Here is a 23,579-nt window from a genome sequence, read left to right on the forward strand (position 1 = left end):
CTGAAATAAAACCAGATGCCTAGGGAGGGGGATTGAGCCAGAACAAGCATCTGGAGATACCTGGCAATCAGAATAATCCCCCAGCCTTCCAAGACACCTTGCACCAGCGGGTGGAGTCTTCTTTAATCACCTCAATAAATTTGTTGAGCTTTTTTTTGAGTTTTTCTTTTTAAAAACATCTCTAAGTGTTTTACTATCTCCAGTGTGCTGTCATGAGGAGTTTCATCACTTAATTCCACATTGTGTCAAGAGCCAGGTCTGTTTGTTTGAAACCTGCAGTTCTGCAGCCCACTGCTGCACATGGAGCACAGAAGGCTCAGCAGTGAGTGGAAGTGCTGTGGGCTTCTGCACCTGTTCCCAGCACAGGACACACTGTGCTTGTGGAGTGCATGATGTGTCCTCCAAGTCCTGGTGCAGCTGTGCAGCCTCAGGGTCCTGCCACTGGACTGCCCTTTCCCCAGCCCTACAGAAATCCCTGGTCAAAGGCTGACAGCAGCACTCACTATTTGAGATTATTCCATAGCTAGGAGGAGTTAGAAAAGGTAGTTAAATGTGAGAGAGGAAAAAAAATGCAGGATTATACCAGTTTCTAAGGACTGTGAAAAGTGATTCTGGTTTAAAAAGCAAGGCTTTGGTGCAGCAGTTGTTGTGAAGTCACCCCACCAACAGGGCTTATGTTGAAGCTGTTGATGGAGTGTGCACTGTGGAAGGAGATGAGGCAGAGCTCACTGGGCTCTTCCAGCTGGGGACACAGAGCTGTAGGTGAAGCTGCACACTGCAGCAAAATTGAGTTAATAGTTCTTAGATCCTGGCCCTCCCTCTCCTGTAGTGATTCTGCTGCTGATGAGATCCCTGGCTGAGCTCTCCAGTCCATCTCAGGCAGTTCTCATACTGCTGCTGAGATAAACCAGTATCTTACATGCTTGGAGAAGGTGAGAAATCCCAGAGCTCCAGTGAGGTGAGCTGTGGGAGCACACACCCAGGACAGGGAGGAAGGGAAACGGGAAAGACTCCTCCATGTGGCAGCAAACTATTAAATCAGATTAAACTGTCACATGTCACTTCCCCTTGTGTGTCCTGTGGCTCAGAGCTATGCCCATGTCCTGTCTTTCTCCCTGCTCACTCCCTGAGTGCCACATCCTAAACTGAGCTATAAACTGACCCAGTTTACAGTGCCCTGCAAATGTGCCCCTGGGCCACATTCCATGACTCCTCTCTGGAACCATGATAATAAAGGTGCTGTTGTTTGTTTCTTTCCTTTTGTGTCTGACAGATTGACCAAAAACAGTTTGATAAAATCCTGGAGCTGATAGAAAGTGGGAAGAAAGAAGGGGCTAAGCTGGAGTGTGGAGGTCTTGCCATCGAAGACAGAGGCCTGTTTATAAAACCTACAGTGTTTTCAGAGGTCACTGACAACATGAGAATTGCCAAAGAGGAGGTACAGTACAAATCACCTGGAAAATGCTGCTTCAGAATCAGAAATAGTGGTAATGGAGAGGTTCTGTCTGAATCCTTAATTTTAAATATAAATAACTGAGTAAAAATAACTGACACTGTGGCTGGCTGGAGCAATTATTTACCCTGCAATTGCCAGTGACCATGAACAGTGTAATGTGTGTTCTTGCTCCCCTCCTTTGTAGAGAAGGGGTTGCTTTATTGCAGAAAAGTGGGAAAAGAACTCTGGGACCTGATGCTGGAAAGGAGCAAAGAAACAGCCACTGAAGTTCTCTGAAACAGCCTTAGCATCTGAAACAATCCCAGATTCCATTCTCATGGCAAAATCTCCTGAGACTGACTATTTCTTTCCTATATGAAAACATGGCCAAAGCCAGCAAAGTGCAGATCTAATACTCTGGCTTTCATTATTCATATGTAGAAATGTTGAACAAGCTGCATGTGATTAGATGCTGTGATATTCCTTTGAAATAGAAGTTAATCTACTTTTCATCATGTTCCCTAATGGAAAATAAGTAGTTGCCAAAGTCTAACTGGCATTTGTAGTTTAAAGTTTAGCCTGGTGCTTTTTATGGGGCTGCTTGCTGCTCACTCCTGGCAAGATGTTTAAATGTCTCAGATCTGCCACAGAATCTCTAAGGAACCTGGGAAAGATATCAGTCAGTCAGGGCATGAGTTACACGCTAAAAATAGAGAGAAAAAGAGCTGAAAATCCCATGACAAACCTTTTCTTAATGAACTGACTCCAAATCCCAAGCCATGATTCACAAAGCTTATCCAGTTCCATTCATTGGCAGTTTTGCTGCAAATGCATGTTCATCCTTTGCCTAGGATTAAGGCTCCACATAAGAGCCTGGATATCCCAAAACAAAGACATTTGTAAACCCTTGTATGAGCTTAAAAGTGGCCCAAATGAGTCTGTTTCTCACATTCAATGGGCTTTATTGTGCTGTGAGAGCCTGCAGACCAAGGAAGGGCTCCACCTTTGATACTGTGCCCAATGAGAGACTCCATCCCAAAATTTGGGAAACCTTCTGTATGGCTGTTGCTTCTACTGGCAACCTGGGAAGCCAAGTTTGTGGTTGAACACAGATGTGGTTAATGCACTGCATGCAAATAAAATGCATACAGTGACAAAATCAGGGTTAAAACCAAGGAAGGAAACTTGCAGTCCTTGAAATAAATTAATTGTTACTTGAGCACACTCAGCTTCAGAGTTCAAAAGGAGAGTTGTAAATGGAGTAAGGATGAATCATTTGTAACTTGTCCAGATCTAACTCTGCTTATTTTGATTGTTACAGATGATCCATTACTTGTTGGATCTTAGCATCTATTAACTACTACAGCACATCACAATGCTTCCTTTGAAGTTTAATTAGTAGCTTTTAGGACACTCCATCAGTGATCCCTAGAAGGCTAAAATATGAGATTTTAAATATATTATCCAAACAGAGCATCTGATTCTGATTACTTCAAAACTACCATGATTAGCAGATGCCTTCCTGTACTAAAGTTTAATTGATATCTGCAGATTTTTGGGCCAGTTCAGCCAATTATGAAGTTCAAGAGTATAGAAGAGGTGATTAGAAGAGCCAACAGCACTGAGTACGGACTCACAGCTGCAGTGTTCACCAAGAACCTGGACAGAGCTTTAACCCTGGCTTCAGCTCTGCAGTCAGGAACAGTCTGGTGAGCAGCCTGGGAACAGAGGCTGGGCTGGGGCTTTGTTTCCTGGGAGGGGAGAGGGATTTAGGACTTGCAGTCGTGTTGGTAAGATGATAAAGGTTGTGGGCTCCATCCCCATATGTGCCGTTCATTTAAGAGTTGAACCTCGTCATCCTTGTGGGTCCCTCCCAACTCAGAATATCTGTGATTCTCTAAATGCTGCAGCTAAGATGGATTAGTAGCCTGCCTAATTCTTGATGTTCTGCTCAGAAGCAACATCCATTCCTCAAAATGAGGTGCTGAGTCCAGACAGCATGTTGAGAAATGGACTGTTTTTTCCTTCAGTCGAGGTATTTCTTTGTTGGGGTTGTAGTAAGCTCCAGCAGACATTGTGCCTTCCAAAACCCTGTGTGCAGCAAAAAGCAATTCTCATGATCTTTTGCCAGCACCAGATGGGATTTTGCTGCACAAACCAGTATGGACAGTAGGTGGCAACACACCACTGTCACAAAGAAAAGCAGCTATTTTTTTGTACAAAATTTCTTATTTTATATTAGAATGATTTCAAAGATGGAATCCTGATTTTTTTCCCACTCAGGACAGGAAGCTGATCTGGTATGTGATTCTGATGTAGAGGATTAATTTTAAGAGTTGGCACCAGAAGAATCAGCTTCAAATATTTACATAAAAATGGGATGTTGGGTTTGAAGGATGCATGTGCTGAACACACATGGAGGTGCACACTTCCAGCACAAGCCATGCCTGTGCTGCATGACCTTCAGTCATTTGATCATACTGAGACGCTGGGGAAGTGTCTGCATCAGCTTTTTCTACCAAGTATCCATAGAAATGGGCCCAGTGCTTTTATTTTACTGTGACACAATTGTCTGACACAGTCCAAATGTTTTCTGTACCTGGAAGGAGATGCTGGGGCCTCATTGTGAGTGTTTAGAGAGCTGAGTAAACATGTTCATTTCAGAATGTGCTTAATAAATTAGGGAATAGCCTGAACTATTTATTTTAGTCATGACTCTGAACATGGCATAAATTCTAGCTCAAGCATGAATGTCTTTGCCATTAGAGGATATGAAGCAAGATGTAGGTCAGACTGAGAACTACTCAGATGTTTTCTGTTTCTGCAGCAAAAGAAGATTTTATTGCAATAATCTGATTTCTCAAGTGTATGACAGAGAAAACAGAGAGATTTCAGATTTTATTGTATTGTTGCTGTTGTCATCATCTTGCTTTTCCTTGGTATTGAATTGTCTTTCTAAAATTGATGTTTTTATTGTAGGATCAACTGTTACAATGCGCTCTATGCTCAGGCTCCTTTTGGTGGCTTTAAAATGTCAGGCAATGGCAGAGAACTGTAAGTTTTGCTCAGTATTTTGTTTCTGTGTGGGTGGTGAATGCAATAACATTTGTGACTGTGAAAACACTGTTGAATTTGCTTTTAAAGTTTAATCAGGCTTGCAGCATGCCCCACAGGGAGGTGCTAAGCCAGTAGAGCGTGGATGTAAAGCATTCCTTTAGGAGCACCTTCATCTGCTTTATGAGCTTTTAATAGCTCCAGTTCAGTCAAGTCCACTTGCAAGCATTTTTCCATACTAGTTAGATTTTTAGATGAAGGGAGAAGTGTGGCACCATGGCTGGAGACACTGGTATCCACCCCAAACCTGCTCCATCTTTCCATGGTGGTGTCTGTGCCTCTCTTGGCTGCTGTATCATTGCTCCTTGTTCAGGTGGGAAGGAATGATCTCCCAAATCATTCTCCATCCCACCTTCCCAGCTTGCTGCTAAATTACACAAGAACTCTGTGTCCCTCTTCCCCAGCCTGGCCTTTTACATCAGGGCTGCCAAGAAGCTTCAGCTCTAATAGTTACTAAAGCTGAAATTTTTAAACCAAGGTCACTCCATGAGTTACACACAGAGCTGAGACATTGTCTTTAATCTTAATTTTCTTCTTGTATAGGAGACAGGTTTTCTTAGACTATTCAGCAGACTCCTCAGAGGAATCTAACACACCTTTTTTTCACAAGGAGATTTAATCCCAGAAACCATTTCCAGTAACTGTTCTGGTACATCTGCTGCTCTGAGACATTCAGGTGCCTCATTTGCTAAGCACAGCAAATAAATTAATCCTCAGATGGGACATAGTTATATATTGAGACCTTATGGTTTGCTTTGCCTGACTGCCTGGCTAATTAAAGGATGTCAGAGGTTTCCCAGGGGAAGGGCCTGGGAACAGAGCCAGTTATCACAACCAAGACATAATGCAGTGGTGGGCTCTCTCATCAATATGCATTTCTGGAGCAACTGTGCCCTCCTGATGACATGGTAGATAGAAGCTTTCTTTTGGTGAAAAAATAACTTTAATTGCTGTCTAAGCACCAATAGCTGCGTGTACGTGGCTGTCTCTTGTATGGCTTCTCACAGCAGCACTCAGTTTGCACAGGCAGAGTCACAAGCATCATCTTGTGGGTTACAGTGACCAAAGCACTCTGTGTTTCCCTCACAACAGGGTGTAATTGTATGTACTTATGTGCATGTACTTGGTGGCTATTAGAGGTGGTGGGACAAGTGGATAGCTGGTGTAAATTGTTCAGATCTGGTTTTAATGACCTGATGTCAGAAATGCACATGTGTACAACTCTCTTCTCTCAGAGAAATACACATTAACATTCAACAACTGTTTGTCCTTTTGTCCCTCTTTTCTTTTGCAGTGGGGAGTATGCTTTGGCAGAATACACCGAGGTGAAAACAGTCACCATCAAACTGTCCCAGAAGAGTCCATGAGAGCAGGAGGCCTGCAATGCTGACACTCTGAATGTGACACCTGGGGGACGTGTTCAGAGCAAGGGGGAGGGGAGGGGTGGGAAGGAACATGCAAACACCTGTCTTTATTCCTCTAGAAACACTGAATCTGCTGGGCTCTGTTTTGCCAACTGGCTCTTCAAAAACTGATTCACTGACCCTACTGGCAGTACACACTTGTACTGCACAAGTCCCTGGCTGTACATCTGCCTGCTCCCTGTGACTCAAAACTGGTCAGTCACAGTGTTGGCAGGACATCTGCTTCCCAGCTGTACCCCTGAAGGACATGGACATCACTGGCATGCTAGAGAGACTGCTGGTGCCATCACAGGTACTGGCAAAAACCTTCAGAGGCACTTGGGTTTCCCTTGGCAGAGATGGACTCGAATGGTAAGGAAGGGTTAGAACAGCTTGACTGGAGTTGGTGGAGTTTGTGTGAAGATTGCAGCTGGAGGTTGGAATGGGAGTGCAAGCTTTCATGGAAGGATCTGTAAGGAAATTCTCTTTGAAAGAGCTACCATGGTTTCTCTAAAGATATGTGCATTCTCCATCCTGGTGATATTCTAGCCCTGAATGAGATTTGTGGGAGTTTCCTGGAGGACTCCTTTGGGGCCACTATGTCACCCAACAGAGCCAGACTTTCAAGTGTCCTTGGAACCTGATGTTTGGGTGTGCACACACTACACATGCTGCAAATGCAAGTTCCTGACTTGCTGACCCCTCTGGCTCCCAGTGAGTCACAGTTGTATCTCAAACCTTCACTACAGCACTTTTCTCAAGAGGATTTTGCACTGCACTTACCGTGGTGACACCGAGTTGGATGCTGAGCATGTAGCATGGTAGATACCCCACAGAAAACACCCCATACCAGTCCTGATCTGGGGGAGGGAGCAGAAGAGCTGCAGGAAACTGCCCTGCACCCTCTTTCTCTGCAACTTTCAGGCTTTTTGAACATCTCTTTGCTTTTTGAGCCAGACCTATTACTTTGAGAGTAAAACTTAGCTCTTCACGCTGCTTCTTTATCCTGTATGAATGTAGCTTAAAATACATTCCTGGAAGTGCAGTGTGGAAAGGCAGGTGCTCCCAAGCACACCTTGAGTGCTGAAGAGAAGGGTGTACAAGCCAGTTACCATGGAATAAGCTGTGGCTGGACTTGAGTCTGTCAGCAGCTTCACAGCCATTGTCCCTGTGAGTGCTGTCATCCCATGGCCAGCACAGAGTAGCTGATCCTTCACTGAGAACACTGCCTTGGATTGTCCCTTGGAGTGGCTGTCACAGCCAGCTCATGCCTTAGCACCTCCTGCAGTAACTCCTTTGCATGCCCAGACATTATTATGAGATTAATTACCATGAGATGAATGACAAGCCACAGGCTATCTTCAGTTCCTGGCTCACTGCTTTCCCTCCTCCTGACTCTGCTGGAGAACCCTGGCAAAGGCACAGCCTTGTCTGCAGGAGTTAGTGGTGACAGCTTGTTAGGAAGTTCAGCTGATCCCTCTGGGATTGTCCTCTGAGAACAAACCCACCTTATGGCTTATCAGCAGATCCCCAGGGAGCACTGATAAGGATTGCTGCTCCAGGTGTCAGAGCTTGAAGCAGAAATGCAGGTCTAACCTCTCTTCTCTGCTGCAAGCCAGGATTTAGCCAGCACCTTCCTTTGCTCACAGATAGGCTCAGACAGCAGCAAATTCTGTTGCATGAGTGGAGCTTTTTTTGGAGGAGGAAGGAAGGTGGGTGGTGATAAGTAAGGAAAAAAGTTTGCATGAGCCTAAACTTCCTTATTAGTTGGTGAATGTTGAAATTGCACTTCAACATCACTTCAGTTGTGATGTGACATACCTCCCACAGGATAACCAGGAGCCTGTGCTCCCACGGGGTGTGAGGCAGGTAAATCTCCCCATCCAGTGATGAAAATGTCCTCCCTTCCCCATGAAAGACCAAATGGGATCATTGTAAATAATTTCTATTTTTGTAAGACACATAGGAGTGCAAACATCTTCTCAGACAAACATTTTACTCTTGCCCACCTGAGGGTTTCCTTGGGCTGCAGAGAGGTGAGGCAAACAGTAAAAGGCTGTTTATCTTGATGTGTCTCTGTATTTTTGATAAACAGTGGTGGAAACTGAAATAATCTGAAATTCTTAAAACCCTACTCTTCTGGCTTTATATGTATGATATATATTTCACTTTTTTCCCCCTTATCAAGTTTTTTAAAAGTCAATGTATCTCTTATTGTATAAATCAGGGTTTGACTCTACACACTGAATTTTGTAAGTTATATAACACTAGACACTAACTTTAAAATAACCCCTTAGAGGGTATATATATTCCTCCATTGCACAGTAAGGCTTTCATATGAATACTAGTTGTTTTTTTTTAAAAGAAAAGAACTATATTTATAAATTAGGATACAGTTAATCTAATGTATTTTTATAGCTAAAGGTACATGAAAATGTTATGTTTAAACCTCATGTATATATTTAGACTATGGATATCTTTTTTGTAATAGTTCTTGTTCCTAATAAATGTTTAACTTTGTGAAACAGGTGTATCTGAGGATTTAGTATCTCGCTGGGGCACTGTGAGGGAATCTGCACTTGGATTAATTTTTGCAATTTGGATTAATTAATTAAATTTTTTCCAGTTTTTGGATTAATTTTTGTAATTTTAAGAGCAAAGTGCTAAGTGTGGTCAGTGCTGTGCACATAAAAGCTTGAGTTGTGCCATTTCCCATCAGCAGAGGGAGGAGAGCAGAGCTGCAGCTGGCTGGGGCAAGCACAAAGCTGGATGGATCCTCTCTTCCTGCTGAGGTGAGCCTCAAAATGAAGTGTTTAAAGACACTGTGGCTCCTGCAGCCAGATGGGGCTTCCTGCCTTGCTCTGGCTGCTCCCTAAAGCCCTTGGGACACATCCACCACCAGAGTGGCTCTGCTGAATGTGTTCCCAGCCCAGTTTCATTTCTCTCATCTGCAGTGTAGATACAGAGCAAGAACATTCCATTGTCTTTTAACTCTCTTCCCACCTGATGTGTGAGAAATTCCTTTGGGCTCCCTACACAGGCCAAGCCAAACTCCTTGAATTTTCCACTCACTGACAGCATCAGTCAGAAGCTTTCAGAGTCCAGAAAAGGGAAGGCTGGAGATACAAAGGCATTACTGTGAGTGACATAATCAATGGAGACCTAAGGAAGAGTGGGATGAGATATGGGAAGGGAAAAAAGGGAAAAATTAGCTTGAATATGTGGGTAAATTATTGCCAAAGGAAATTAGAGGCTCTATCATAATAAAGGAAAAATAGTTATTTTACGGTGTTTTCAAACATTGTGCTAAAAATGGTGTAAGAAAGGTCTGCGTAAGAGCTGGGCTGTGAGGCATAAAAGGGAGCACGCTGGGTAAGAGGTGGAAAGGTGCTGAAAACAGGTAACACTGGTTTTTAGCTGTGTTAAAATTCAGAAAACAACAGTATTGCTACGTTCTTGCTCTCTACCTATGGCTGCAACTGGACGCAGGTTGATGGGGACCTGAACACAGGGAAGAGCAGCAGTGAACACCCATCTGTGTCTCCACAATCACCCAAAGGAGCCCCAGGCAAATCTCAGGCTGCTGCAGCCCTTCTGTGAATGCACATCCACCCCAAGTGACCAGCAGTGGCCCATTGCTAGGTACCGACCAGGGTAAAACACATCCTCTGTGTTTAATTTAATTTACAGAATGGCTACGAACAGCAAAGCAAAAGGCACGCAGAAATGTTTGGGGTTTTTTCTTAGTTGGTCTGACGAGTGGGGTAAATGGAGCAATCCCTGGCTCGTCAGAGGCTGCTGGAGAGGAATGGGTCAGTGTGGGGAAGGGCCGCGCACACCAACATCCGACTCCTTCCGAAGAGAGGGGGCAACCTCGCTCCGCTCTTCCAGCGGGGACCGAACTCGCCGCGATCCGGGGAAGGAGCAACTTTCAAAGTGCAGCTGTGCCGGGATCTGTGCCCCGGTAAGGCCGGGCCCTGCCGGGACCACGGGCAGCGCTGCGGGAGCGCTCCTGCTCCAGCCACCGCCACTCCCACGCCGGTTTTTCCTAAAGAACGTAAACCCTCGGAGCCTGAGGGCTGCCCGGGGGCGGGCGGGCGTGTGGGTCGGGTCTGGGCAAGGAGCTCCATCCTCCTCCTCCTTCTGCGGGCCAGCCCTGCCCTCGGGGCAGGCCGGGGGCCGTGCCGGGGGACTCGCCCTTGGCCGGCGGGCCCGGGGCCGGAGGAGGAGCCGCTGTCCCGCTGCCTTTGCTGCCGGGCTCCCTCCGCCTCCCGGGCCGCGGAGCGAGGCGTGCGGGCGGCGCCGGACGAGGAGGAGGAGGAGGCGGCGGCGGCGGCACCGGGAGCGCCGGCCCGGGACGCGGAGGTACCGTGGCTTTGCTGCCGCTTCTCGGGCACCTGCCCCGCCGCCGGGGCAGTCGGTGTGGGGGGCTGCCGGGGCGGTTCACGTGGAAACGAGGGGGAAAACGAGTTTGTTTTTAAAGAAAATGAAAGTTCGGAGGGAACTTTGCGGGCGCAGCGCGGCCGCCCCGCCCGGCGGGGCCGCAGAGCGGCGGGACTCGCTGTGAGGGGACGCCTCAGCCCGGGGGCTGGAAAGCGGCTGGGAAGGCGTGAGAGACCCCCGAAAAACGGGGTGTAGCGCCTGGTGTCCCCCCGGCCGGCCGGGGTGTGAGAAGGGATGGCTTGGTGCTCGCTGCTCACCCGGGACGAGGGATGCGGGTCCCTGGGCTGGCCGGGTCCCTGGGCCGCCACCTCCGCCCCAGGTTCGCTGTCGACACCGCACAGAGCCCCAGCGCCTTCCCTCCTGTCTCCAGGCCTCTCAAACCCATGGCAATCCGCAGGTGGGATTGTCAGAATCAACAGGTGGTTTGGGTAAGGCACTGAAGTTTTAGCAGGGTTTTTTTATGAATTAGGAAGCGATTTTGGGCAAGCCGTGATGTTTCTGGGGGCCCGGCTGTTTTTAGGCACTATGCACAGGGTCAGACTGGGCAGGATGGTGAAATGGAGAGTATGGTTCAGGTATGGGCAGTAGCAGCTGTCAGGACTGGGAATATGTGAAATGGGGTGTAAATCCCATTTCAACCTGTTCAGGTGTGTTCTGCATGGTCCCTCTCCTTCTGAACGAGATTCTGCAGAGCACATTGACTCCCTAAATCAAATCCCTAATCAAATAAAGTCATGATGCTTGCACGTGTTACAGTTGTGTGCACCTTCCTGAAGGTAAAACTCTGTAGGGTTTTTTTTTTAAATTATATTCAAAAAGGTCCTGAAGTATGGAAATCATGCTTACCTGGGCACTGTGTGGCAGTAATATACATGACTACAGCATTTAGTTACTTGCAATTAAAGGAACTGATTACCAGAACCACACTGCTATTTTTCCTAAAAGTTATTTTATTCATTTCACTTTATACAAGGAAAGTTTCAGCCTGGGGAATAGGCTGAGTAGAGAGGTGAAAATCAGGAGTGGAGTGGTTTTCAAGCCTCAAGGGTCCATGCTGACCCCCACTGAGTGTTTCTTGTGCAGTTGCTGTGGGTGCACATGGCTTGTCCCCATGTCAGGGCAAGGAGGTGCCTCAGAAGCCATCGTCTGCTGCAGAGCGGGTGGGCCAGAGCGTGCAAGGGAAAGTGTTTGCTCTCCCTGGAGCTGCTCAGTGCATCGAGGGCAATGGGCAGGTGGCTGCTGGAAGCATCACATCCCCTCCACTGCCAGAGTCAGCAGCCTGGACAGCTCTGGGAGGTGTGAGAGCCTCCCTGACCCCTCTGCCTGCGTGTCCCACCCGTGGCATGGGGGAATGTGTGGCCCCAGCTGCTCCTGCCAGTGTGGGCAGGGGAAACTGAGGCCAGGAGAGAAGTTGTGTGGTGGGCCAGCGCAGAATTCAGTCCTCCACCAACACAGAGCAATTCAGCAGTTTGTGGGCTTGGATCTGGGATTAGGGGTCACCTCCATCTCAGCCTCCTGCAGCACCCAGAGCCCAGACAGGCACAGGGGTGCCAGTCTTTGTTGCTGCTGCAAAGTCAGGGTCAGCAGAAGCTGAGTGCTCCTAAAATTCAAATATTTGCCTAGAAACAACTGAAATAGGATGCAGTGATTTTTAGTGTTGTTGGCTGGTGGTTGAAACCCAGTGTAAGGAGGGAGGAGCAGAAAGCTCCCTGGACAGGGGTGATGGATCAGCATATTTTTAAATTCCCCTTGGCCTTTGATCCCAGTCCAGGAAGCCAGCTCTGCTGAGGGGAGTCAGGGAAGGTCTCAGGCCTTGCTGGCTGCAGTGGGAGGTGGGTGATGAGCTTTGCTGAGCGACAGCCTCAAATCAGAACTTCATCATCACACACCAGACACGAGTGAACCAGTAAGAGTCAGTTGAGGTGCATCATGTCCCATCTGAGAGGCGTTCACTGACTGAAACTGAAAGCAGCAAATGAAGGAGCTCTGATGCTGCTTGGGCAAACACTGCAAATCCTCCAGGAGCTTGAGGCTCTGTACAGAGAGGTTAAGGGGGGGCTGTGCAGCTGTGGAAAGGGAAGGAGCTGGAAATGCCTCAGGAGACTGAGCTGTGCAATTTTCTGCTGCCTGTTATACCAGGCAGTTCACAAGCAGACAACCTTTAATAGCTCCTGAGGGCCTGATTTGCCTCCCTGAGTGAAGAAGCCTGGTGCTTCCAGGGTGGGAGAGTTCTCAGAAAGGGCTGGGCAGAGGGCACAGGAGCTGCTGGGTTTTCTTTGCCCTCTTCTCCTTTCTACAGAGGATTATCTCAGTAACCACATCGGTGTTTTTCATTTTCTCACAGTCTTACAAGAGCTGTGGTTGTCTTTGTGGATGGGAGAGGTTTTGAGGTTGCATTTAGGATTTTTCCAGCTGCACTGCAGGGTTTCAATGGTCTGCCTTTACACCAGCTTGTGGAGAATCTGAAACTACAGCTGTGACCCATGCCCACCCCCTTGTCCTCTGCCCAAAGACTGAGCAGCTTTGGTGGTGAAAAATTAGGAACATTATCTTTCTGTAGCACAGAAATTAGTAGTAGTAGTCCCCTCTGTTAATTCATGTTGTGCTCTTAATGAAGCTAATATGAAAATAATTGTATTTATAGGATGATAAGTGTATTTCTGCAGTGTGACATTTGGACAACTGTGCTGATAGTGGAGAGGAATGAACGTGTCACCATTTCTACAGTGGAATGATTAATTTGTTTTGTTGTTTATTTTTAAACAGAATAAATGATGTTTATTGAGGATGGTGCTCACTAGCAGCCTCTGCTCCTGCATTCACCTGATGGGGATCATCCAGCCTTGACAACCCTGCTCAGTCTGAAGTGCTGTGGAAAGTTGGTGTGTGGGGCCTCCACAACTGCCACCCAGAATGTACTGGTGTGTGGGAACGGAGGAATCCGCTGTTTGCAGGGAGAGCACCATGGAGCCACAAAATGGTAAATAGCAGGATTTGTTTCTTTTCTGTCACATTGGGAACAAAAGGTTCTAAGAGAGCTCAGTAGCCACCTGCCACTGGGCTTTGATGGAGTTCAAAAATGTGAAAGTTTCTTGAGCCCTGATCTTTGAAAATCTACAGTCTAGAACAAGGAATTTTACTTCCAGGGAAGGTGATGTTTAACTATGGAGGTGGAAAGACTAGCATCCCTTTCCTGAGGAGGGATGTTCTCCAAAGGCCTGGGGAATTAGTCAATATATGTATCATGTCTCACCAGCTCCTAAATATGTTTTACAAGATCTGTGCTTTTTCAGTGTGTGGATGCAAATATGTTCCCAGTCACTGATGCAGTGGGTATTCAGGATATGAAAGCTGCTAAAATCAGAGCATCTCTTCTCAGCCTGAACAGATATTAACCTGCTCTAGTTTTACCCTCAGCTCGATTCGATGGCTTGCAGTGATTTTATGTTGGGCTAGATTAGAAGGTTTGTGTTTATGTAATAAAGTAATTCCCCTTTTAGAAGGGACATATGCTTCAGGTTGCTTCCTGTGAATTTTTTTATTTTTTTTTTCCCTGAGCAGGCAAATTATTTTTGGATGGTTTCTCTCACTGCAACCCTCATCTCCCAGGCACTGCTGCCTTTCTCTGAGTCAAACCCCAGTTATGTTTCTGCAGCAAGAAATAGCCTCCTGTTCTTGTGTAACGGTGTTCCCCCCTTGCAGCAAGTGCTTCATTAGGAGGCAGCATCTGCGCTCCAAGTGTGGGAAGAAGGTGTGTTTGACGCTTTGTAGTGAGTAAGCAGGCTCCAGCAGAAGCTAATGTTTTTGCAGCCTTATTTTGGATTTTATCAGCAACTATGAAGCAAAACCTGATAGTTTATTCAGAGGCCTCCTTGTCTTGTCTGAAGACGTTCCTCAGCAGCGTCACAGGGAGCTCTGGGAACTCTTTCCTTTCTCCGTACGTATTCTGCCTGTTCTGTGATTTTCCTGTTTGCTTTTGGTGATTAGCATTGTACCTTTCTGTAACGCTTGGTTATTGAATATTCTTAAAATTCTTAAATTCTGTCTTCTGGGTTTCTCTCTGGAAGAAATTATCTCCACTTGAATACTAAGCTATAAACCATGAGAAGAATTTTAATCTGTGCTAACGGTTTGCAACTGTTCAGAATTGCTAAATTTTTGTTCTGCAGTAGTGCTCTGACAAGTTTTCTCTCTGTTTAAAGATACAGTAAATAAATTATTGTAGGAGTGAATAATGAAGTGGAAAGTGGAATAGTTATATTTTCTACGTTTTGAGTTCAGGTTTTTTTCCTGAGAACTTTATTACACATTGCTGTTATGTAATTATATTCAGTTAAACTGGTTAGCTGGAAGCATGCAAATCTCAGTGGTAGACTATTCTATATGGATAAATCTGGGTTGTATTAAAATAGTCTACAGTGCTGGAAAACTGGGAAAGGGATCCTTGTAAAGCTTAAGATCCCTGTACAAGGCACCAGTACTGCCTTGGTGGATTTGCTCTTTATAAGGGTATTGTACATGCTTAAACTCAATGTTTGGGTCCTGCCAAGAATGACTGTCATTAGCTAACTGGTCCACTCCCTAAGTTACTGGTCCTTGTTCTGGCTGGGATCCCATTACAGGGCTGAAGCAGGAGCACGGTGACTCACTCAGCCTCCACATGCCAGCCCATTGTTTGTGCCCTGAGGAACAATGTGGATGCAGCCTCCTGCTCCCATTCAGCGGGAGCTGCTGGGAAGGGGAGTGAGATTCCGGATCCTTTCTTTCATGCCGACATCTCATTAGTGCTCAGAGCTTGGAGTCTTTTTCTTTTTTGGGCGGGAGGGACTGGCTTGTGGCTGTGGGGGTTTAACCAGAGCACGGTGCTGCTGGGGGCTCCAGGTGGGTCAGCTGGATCAGCAGGGCACCTTCCAGCAGCTCCTTGTGCACCTTCATTGTCTGAAGCTTTAGGATTTTTTAGGTTTTTTCCCTGGCAGCTATAAAGCCCTGGCCAGTAGTATGTGGAGAAATCACACTCACAGCATCCTTGTTAGAAAATGTGACACAGAGTGCAGGGGCTCACCTTGCTCAGGTGTCTCCTCTGCTGTTCCTCTGATTTCCAGTGATTTCCCTGTGTCCCAGCAGGATGCCAGCTTTCCCCAGGAATGTCTGGGTTGTGTGTCAGACCTGGACCCTCTCTTCCCTCCAGGGATGCTGACCGAGCCCTCGGTGGGGATTTGTCACCAGGGCACAGGTTGAGGCTCCCTCGTGGGTGCTCTCAGCATCTCCCTTGCTTCCTCAAACCCTGCTTCCCCTCTCCTGGATTTGTTCTTCTTGTCCTAATTAGAAGAAACTGAGCAGGGGTATGGGGGTGGCTGCAGTCTCTCATGAACTACAGGGTTTGGGGTTTTTTTTAAAGCTTGGTTAAAGAGCTCTGCATAATCCAGAGGAGGTGACATGATGTGAATTTTGTAGGAAGTACAATGGAAGCTCAAAGGCATCACTTTATGAATGTATAGAACAGCATAAAGATTCACCCCCTTTCTATGGGCTGATTGATTTCTTTGAACATTACAAAACTTCATAGGTAGGATTTAATTCTTGCATGGTTTTCTAGGAGTTCCTCAGAGGTGTAGGAGAACAATCATTGTCTTTTGAAACATAAGGATACTTCTGTTAAAAAGTTTATCTCCTTCTGACTGGGAATTTTATTCCAAGTCACAGAGCATTGCTATGCCACTGGTGTGTGTCTCAGAGGTGGGATTGGATTATCCTTCAGACATGCCAGAGGGTGTCTCTTCTCTCCTGCTAAATCTGGAAATGAGCCCTGAAGAGGGGTGTTATGGTGGAAGGTGTCTAACATTACATAATTAGGGACAGCAGTGCCAAGGAGAGCTGCCTGAAGCTTTACAGTAGCTTTGCAGGTATTAACTAAATGCACCTTCACAACTTCTTTTGGGGCAAATCAGTTGTAACTTGACTTTGCACTGTCCAGGGAAGCTCAGATGGGCATGGACAGCGTGCCTGGAAAAGGGACCTAAGTATTACCTGAGGGACCCAACAAGTAACCAGAACATGTGGCTGGAGTTGTCATTTGGAGTGCACCAGAGGCCCCTGAAGCTGTGCAGGGGCTGTGGTGACCCTGCAGCTCACAGGGCTTTCTGTTCTGTCAGAAAGAAGCTGCCCACAATGGCAGTGACCTCTGCAACCCCACCCATGGCTCAGCTCGGATCTGACTCACAGGGAAAGCTGCTCCTGCTGCTTCCTGCATCCTGGGAAAGGCTCTGGTGTGAGCAAGGCTTGAACTGGAAAAGCCAAGGGGAGAGAGCAGGCAGCTCAGGAGCAAGTGCAGTTTTGTAGGGAAAGTTTCACAACAGTTTGGGTGGTGACAGTTCAAGGTTGGCCAAGAGCAAATGGAGCAGTTCATCCTCCTGGGACACACTTTGTGCCTCCAGCTTTGCTCCTGGTTGGCATCAGGGCAGGATATGTGCAGAGGTGGAACTTACTGGTCCCGATGGGTCCCTTCCAGCTCAGCCTGTTCTCTGATTCTGTTATTTCCTCACTGTTGTTGCCTGAGTGTGAATAACTTTGTTTAAAAATCTTTCCTGCTGAATAGAGGAGGAAGGGAAAATCAGCACCACTGTTACCAGTTTGTTCCTCATGAAATCACCATGTAAACCTTAAAACCTTCCCATCAGCTGTGTGGGGACAGGACCAGCAGCTGGGCCTTGGGGCTGAATAACAGGGAAAAAGTGCTCACAGCCTCTGTCCTGCTTTTTCCATCCACACATCACCCTGCAGTAACATTACCCTGGGTGTTTTGTGGCAGTGTGGGGTGAGGACAAGGAGAGGATCTGGGAGGTGAGCTGAGCACACAGAGCCCTGGTGAGCTGCAGAGTGTGTCAGTTGTGAAGTTCTCCATAATCACACTAAATCAGCCTGGAAGGTTTGCTGGTTTTCTTCTTGCTGGTTAAGCTGTGAGTAAACTCGAGTCCAAACAGCAAACTGAAAGGGTTCCTGTGAGCTAAAAAAGCAGAAAATAGAACAGGTTTTGTGTGTGAGTCAGTCTCACTGCAGAGTGCCCTGCAGAAGGAGAAGTAGGAAATGCTCAGCAGGAATAGGAAGTACACCAGTAAAGCAGTAATAGGCTTGTATTTTTAAATATTTAAATAAACTCTTCATACAGAAGTGGTGCAATTTCACAAGGGGCCGAGGCTCCTGCAGAAGGCTGGTCTGCAGCTGAGCATGCCTGTGGTTAAACCTGCCCTCCTGTGCAGAGCTGGGTGTCACAACATCCCTGCAAACCAACCTGTGTGTGTCAGGAAGGGGCAAGGAATGCTGAGGCATTTACAATTTTCCTGACAAGAACCATCAAAGCCAGCCTGCTCTTGAACTTGAGGGCTGTGTCAAGGAGGGCAGAGCTGCTGGGAGAGCCTGTGGTGCAGTAAAGACCTTGGGAAGTTAATTGAGCAGGGAGTCTGACCTGAGGGCCAGCTTGATTTACAGGCAGCAGTAAAGCATTGGTCTTCAACTGAGCTGCATCTGGAATTATCTGCTGCTTTACAGCTTTATTTTTACATCTTCATGTTAAAATCATTTGTGGTGTGTTACATTGAAATGTAACTTATGACAACTCTATCAAGAAGCCTGGAAAAACCCAAAGATAAGGTGATAAGTTAGCAAAGAAAATCCTTTGCCCTTAGCACTTGTACACAGGGAGTTCTTTACAAGTTTACTGAGGTGTGATTTATGAGGGAGCTTTCAGGTGAGGGTTGATCCTGGGGTCAGGGAACTGCTCTCCTCTGTTTCAGTGGGAAAAAAGCAATTGATAGTGTTCACACCAGCTCAGCCTTTACCAGGGCTGTAATTGATGTAGTGTTTTGACAGAGATGTTGCAGGTGATTTTATACTTGCATTAAGAAAATGCTGTGAATTATGGGGTTTTATCCTCCCCAGGGCCTGTGGGGGCCTTATCCAAAACCCATTAAATTCTTTGCACTGACATAATGGGATCTTCAGGGATCCTTCCAGCATTAAGTCTGTGGTTTGTTTGTTTTTCACTGCTCTGATCAATAGTGGGGCTGTCAGGGCTGTGCTTGCAGAAGGCAGTGAGCTGGGAGGAGCTGTTTGCATTGCAGATAGAGGGGAGAGATGGATTTTATACCATTCAACTCCCAATCTGCTCTATAAAATCATAGAATCGTGGAATTTTTAAGGCTGGAAAAGACCTTTAAGGTCACTGAGCCCAACTGTTCCCCCAGCAGTGCCAAGCCCACCATTAAACCATGTCCCCAAGTGCCACATCCACACAGCTTTTAAACCCCCCCAGGGAAGGTGACTCAACCATGGAGTCTGTCTCTTAATAGGTTCTGTTTCAGATTTTACATCAAGTCAGGCTGATATTTAATTCCTTCCCTTAATCCGAGTCTGTGTGCTCATTAGTGGGTCAGCAATTGCTTATTTGCATGATTATGTATCACCACAGCAGCAGCTCTTTTATGTAAGCTGCTGATATTTTCACAACACAAGTGTCTCCATGTGTTTTTTAATTTTAGGGGACCTAGTTAAAAAGCCTTTAAGTTTTAGGAAAGGCTCTCACCCTTCCAAAGCCCTTCTGCAGCCAGAGGGACTCTGGGAGTCAGCAGTTTGTGTTGGGGTCTGCCATGGGGATGCACAGTGGGAACCTGGGGCAGATCCTCTCTGCTTTGGCTCTCCCTCTCCACTTGGAGAGGGCAGCAGATCCCTGGTGAGCTTCAGGAACTTCTCATGTGCAAAGACAACCCCATGAGAGTCACCCAGGGGTGAGGGAAGGGGTCAGTGTGCCACAGGAAGAGCGGGAGGAAGGAGCTGGGACCTGGGGCTGGCAGCTGGAGGAGCAGCTTCATTTCCTCTCTGATAGTCAGTGTGTGCCTCCCAGGCATAAAGGTTGGCATTTCAGATGCTGCTGGGGAAAAAAAAAACTCAGTCCCAGGCTGTCCCCAGCTCCTCTCTGTGCATAGCTGAAAATCATGGAAAAATAACCAACCAAAGCAGTGACTCAAACAAGAAGTCTGGATAAATTTAGCTCAAATATTCTTGGTATGTTTGTGGTCACTGTGGAAATTGCATCACTTCTTGTTTTAATGATCAAAATATTGCTTTGGAAAACTGGCATGGCTACCCGAGAAGAGCTCAAAATGAAATCCTTTAAAAGCAAGCATGTCTTTGGAATTGCTTCACCTGCAGTTAATTGGTTTTGGGGGTTGTTTGTTTTATTCCTGCCTTGGTTAAGGAGTTTTTGGACTGGAGGTTATTGCTGCTTAATTGAAAAGCCACAAGGTTTAGAGCTGATACACTCTGCAGCATGATTATCTACTTCATATAAAAGTTCTGTCTGGGGAGTAGGATTCAAAACGAGTGCTGGTAATTGCTGAAGACAAGACCTCCTCCAGAATCTGCCTGCACATCTTTCTGTCTTTCACATCAAAGAGCCTTTGAAAATGCTTTTATTTTTGCATCAAACAGGAACATTTTAATTTTTTTTTACAACACTAATGGACAGGATCCCTTTTCAGCTCTCATACATAGCCTGAAAAACAAAAAGCCTGGCTCCTTAAGTGAGCTTGTAATCCTGGTTGTAATTCTCCCATGTTTTGCACCTTGGACCTTTCTCACAGTGGCAGGATGTGAACAAAAGCTGCCAAATCAAAGCCACTTGCATGGATAGGACCAGGTTCTGGGATGCAATGGATCAGAGCTTGTCCAGGGTTGGTGGGAAGGGGATGAACTGTGCCCTTCCTCATTTTGCTGTCTCTGCCTTGCAGCAGACATCCAGAAATGCTGTGAGCTGCAGTGGGGTCACCGTGTGGACACAGGAGCCTCCCAGGCAGAGTCCTTGTCCTCCCTGCACTGAAATGGGTGCTGATATTCCCAGGAGGACAAAATACCCCTCTGCCAAAGCAGGCATTTCTGCCTCTTGTAGGTTTTGTCACAGTAGGGGAACGCTTTATGGGTTTTTTTGGTAGCCCCGTTGAAGCTTTGGAGCTGTCTGGGCCAACAGCAGAAGATTTTCCATCAGGTTTCTGTTCTGCTGCAGCCACAGCTGTCCGGGTGATCCTCCCTGTGGGCCTGTGCTGGAAACCAGGATCTTCCCCGGCTCCTTGGGAGAACTGTCAGAAGTGGGAAGTGCTCACACTGAGTTCAGTAGGAGCTGGAGTGAAGCCCCATTTCCTTCACTGTTTTATTTAGATTTTTTTTGTTTTCTTCTCCAGACTAACCCATCCATCCCTTTTCTCCTGGAGCCGTTCCCACCTCTGCACTTCCCTTGGCTCTGCTGTTGCCAAATTGTCCCTTCAAGGCTCCTCATGCCAACCATATCCAATATCTTGATTGCATTTTCTTTTTCTCTGCATGCAACACTTTAAACTGATCCAGAGTGGTTGTCTTAGTGATAAATGAGAAGTGAGGGTAGCAAGGAGTATTTTATTAGTCAAGCAGGCACAGTGAAGAAGCTCATTGAACTGTGTCTAACATGTGCTAAGCTTGGATTTTGCTGCGTGGGATGTTTGCCCCCTCAAATCTCTTGAAAGGCTTCTTCCTTTATATGTGTCTCCTGAACATATCAGTCTTTTAATAAAAATATTCTTTCATTCTTCAAACTTTAGACCAAGAGCTGAAAGGAGTGTGTGGGTCAGTGTCCTGGTGTCACACTCCTACACCTTCTGTCTTTCTGGAGAGACAGATTTTGGCTGCTTTTGTGCTCTTAGTTTTGACCAGCAGTGGGGTTGCAGTGCTGTAAATGGATTTTCCATTGAGGAAGGTGTTTACATGTGTTATTAAAGTGAAACACAAGCTTAGGAGCTGCTTTTCCCAACTCAGAGAAGGTGTGGGACCTCTGGATGTGTCTTTGATGGAGCTGGTAGAAGATTTATGCTCAGAAGAGACCTGAGCAGAGACCTTGGGCCCATTTTCCTCTCACAGCTGGGGCTAAAAGCATTTGCTTCTTCTAAAGCAAGTTTTAAATATGTGTCCAAGCAGCAGAAGTGGGCTGGCCATGAGGTGGTGCTTCCCCAAAGTAAATAATTAATGTTTTAATTTTTTTAGAAGAAGAATTTTGAGCAAATTGAAAGAGAGAAAACGTTGGTGTGTGAGATTTTTTTCCCTTCTGATGAAAGCTTGAATGTTAGGGAAGAGATCAGAAGAAAGTTAGCCATGAAATTTTATTTTGTGAAGTTTCAGATGAAGTAAAATCTTGGTTTGGTTTCATGGCTGTAATATTTGATTCAGTTGGACAGGAATGGTCTCACTGGAGACACCTTTCACCATTTAACAATCCTCCATTTCCAGCCATGCCTGGAAACGAGCACAAAGAAAATCCAAAAGTGTTGTCGTGCTCCTGCATGCTTAATGTATATCTTCCAATTTAAAATTTGGAAAGCAAGAGTGGCATAGCTGGCCTTGCCTGCAGAAGCACATTTCTGAATGATTCAAGCTGTAGGATGGGAACCAAATCACTGAGGCCAAAAGACAAAAATAGAAACTTTCACTCCAGAGCTGAGTCATTCGTATTTTCAATACAGCAACTCTCTGGCCATTTGGAGCTCTCAAAGCTTCTCTTTGGGGTGGCAGTGACAGCATCACTGTTCTCTTTGGGCTTTGCTGGTCCTTTGCACCCCAAAGAGGGCACTGCTGGAGGGCTGGGGGTATTCCCACCCTCTGTGAGAGCAGGTTTTGCCCTGTGTGAGGGAATCCTGCTCCTCTCCCAGCAGGTACAGCCCAGAGCAGTGGAAGTGGAACTGCTCTGCACAACCAACCAGTGGGGAGCATCCTGTGCTCTTGCTGAGGAGAGGCATGTCCCAACCCCTTGTTCCTTTTCCATGGATAGCTGCAGGTATCATGAGTGGCCCTGGATCTATTTTCCACTTTCCAGCCTGGTTTGCACAGTGCCACGAGGGTTTGTTCTGATGCTCATATTCCATATTGTGCTCTCTCTGACCCCATTGCCTTGCAATGCCTTTGTGCAGCCTCTTTTGTCCTTCAGCAAAGAATAACCAGCTCAGTTCCATTTTACCTTCTTGGACAACACAAACAATCCCCAGAGTCCCAGGAATTTGGGAGGTGCACACACAAATGCAGGAGCCTGCCCAGATCTGGCACTGCTGGCACTGCCCAGATGCTGCTGTTAGCAGGATTTGAGGCTTTTCTGTTCCCCCTTCCCTCATTATCCTGGATGATGAAGAAATGATTGTGTAAGTGTGGAGCTGAAGCCTTTGGAGGCGTCTGTTTCTCATAACTCTGTCCTGGAGCCCAGAGAAAAGGCAGCAGTCCAGAGCCTTTTCCACCCGGGACTTCATATTTTCCTTTCAAAGCTGCACTAGCAAATGCTTTTTTTCCTTGCAGGTTAAAAGTGTTATAAATAGAAAATTTCCAATGATTCTGGTGATAATTGTTCACTTTACACAACTGTACCTAAAATTGTCAGCGTGCCCTGGGTGCTTGCTGGAAAATGTTCAGTGCAGATCAGCACCATGTGTGTGGTGCTGGCATGTAAACAGCTTCAAAATACTTCCACAAGCTGCAGTAATAGTGAAAAAGATCCCTTCAGCACTGGATTTTTGCCTTTGAAGCACTCCTCTGTGTTTCATATCTGGTTTCTTTTGGGGTTTAAAGCCTCCTTTTGGGGCAGTGAGCATTGATTGTGGGCTCTGTTGTAGATGTGGGTGGCTTTTGTGCTCAGCACATCATCTTTTCCAGTGCCTTTGGCAGGCACAGCTCAGTGCAGAGCTTAGTGCAGAGCCACTCCTTTAATTAGCTGAAATAATGGATGTTTGGGGGAAATGGAACCACAGGAAATAGGCAGAAAAAGTGTGTGGAGGGCTCCCACTGTCCTGAGAAGCTGGCACATCCCCTTTGTTGTGGGAAATATTAATTAGGGTCAGAGGGGCCATGACCCAGTTCTGGCACAGGCTCTCTAGTGGGGATTTGGAGCTTCCCAGATAAACCACCTTGTTCTCAGTGTCTTCTCACAGGGGGATTTATTGGTAGTTCTGGCCATTTCTGAATCCTGACAGGAATATTTTAAAACACAATTGGTTGAGCCACATATATTTCACCTAAATCTGAGAAAAGGCAAAGCAGATCACTGGCTTCTTGCTGCAGGATGGTTTTGAGGCAGCTTCTGGCAATGTGGGCAGGTGGGGGGGCACCTTGGTCTGTGGCTTTATCTT

The 23,579-nt window shown here is 46.5% G+C and overlaps 2 protein-coding genes across 3 annotated transcripts in view; both read left to right on the top strand.

The window, feature by feature from the left end:
* ALDH1A3 (aldehyde dehydrogenase 1 family member A3) overlaps positions 1-8,297 on the top strand; it is a 33,303-nt gene extending 25,006 nt beyond the window's left edge. Inside the window, exons 10-13 of the mRNA XM_064722301.1 lie at positions 1,274-1,438; positions 2,987-3,144; positions 4,415-4,489; positions 5,844-8,297. Of these exons, the coding sequence (XP_064578371.1) occupies positions 1,274-1,438; positions 2,987-3,144; positions 4,415-4,489; positions 5,844-5,916 (471 nt within the window). The 3' untranslated portion in view covers positions 5,917-8,297. The remainder of the gene's footprint in view (positions 1-1,273; positions 1,439-2,986; positions 3,145-4,414; positions 4,490-5,843) is intronic.
* A 1,868-nt stretch (positions 8,298-10,165) lies between these two features.
* LRRK1 (leucine rich repeat kinase 1) overlaps positions 10,166-23,579 on the top strand; it is a 72,336-nt gene continuing 58,922 nt past the window's right edge. The window contains exons 1-2 of one of the 2 annotated variants that reach the window (XM_064722224.1): positions 10,166-10,317; positions 13,162-13,375. In XM_064722224.1, coding sequence (XP_064578294.1) covers positions 13,309-13,375 — 67 coding nt within the window. In that variant the 5' untranslated portion in view covers positions 10,166-10,317; positions 13,162-13,308. Of the gene's footprint in view, positions 10,318-13,161; positions 13,376-14,043; positions 14,333-23,579 lie in introns of those variants that run through there. The other variant, XM_064722225.1, reaches the window with a different exon arrangement.

The sequence above is a fragment of the Zonotrichia leucophrys genome, chromosome 10 (genome assembly GCF_028769735.1).
Source record: "Zonotrichia leucophrys gambelii isolate GWCS_2022_RI chromosome 10, RI_Zleu_2.0, whole genome shotgun sequence".
Lineage (NCBI taxonomy): Eukaryota > Metazoa > Chordata > Aves > Passeriformes > Passerellidae > Zonotrichia > Zonotrichia leucophrys.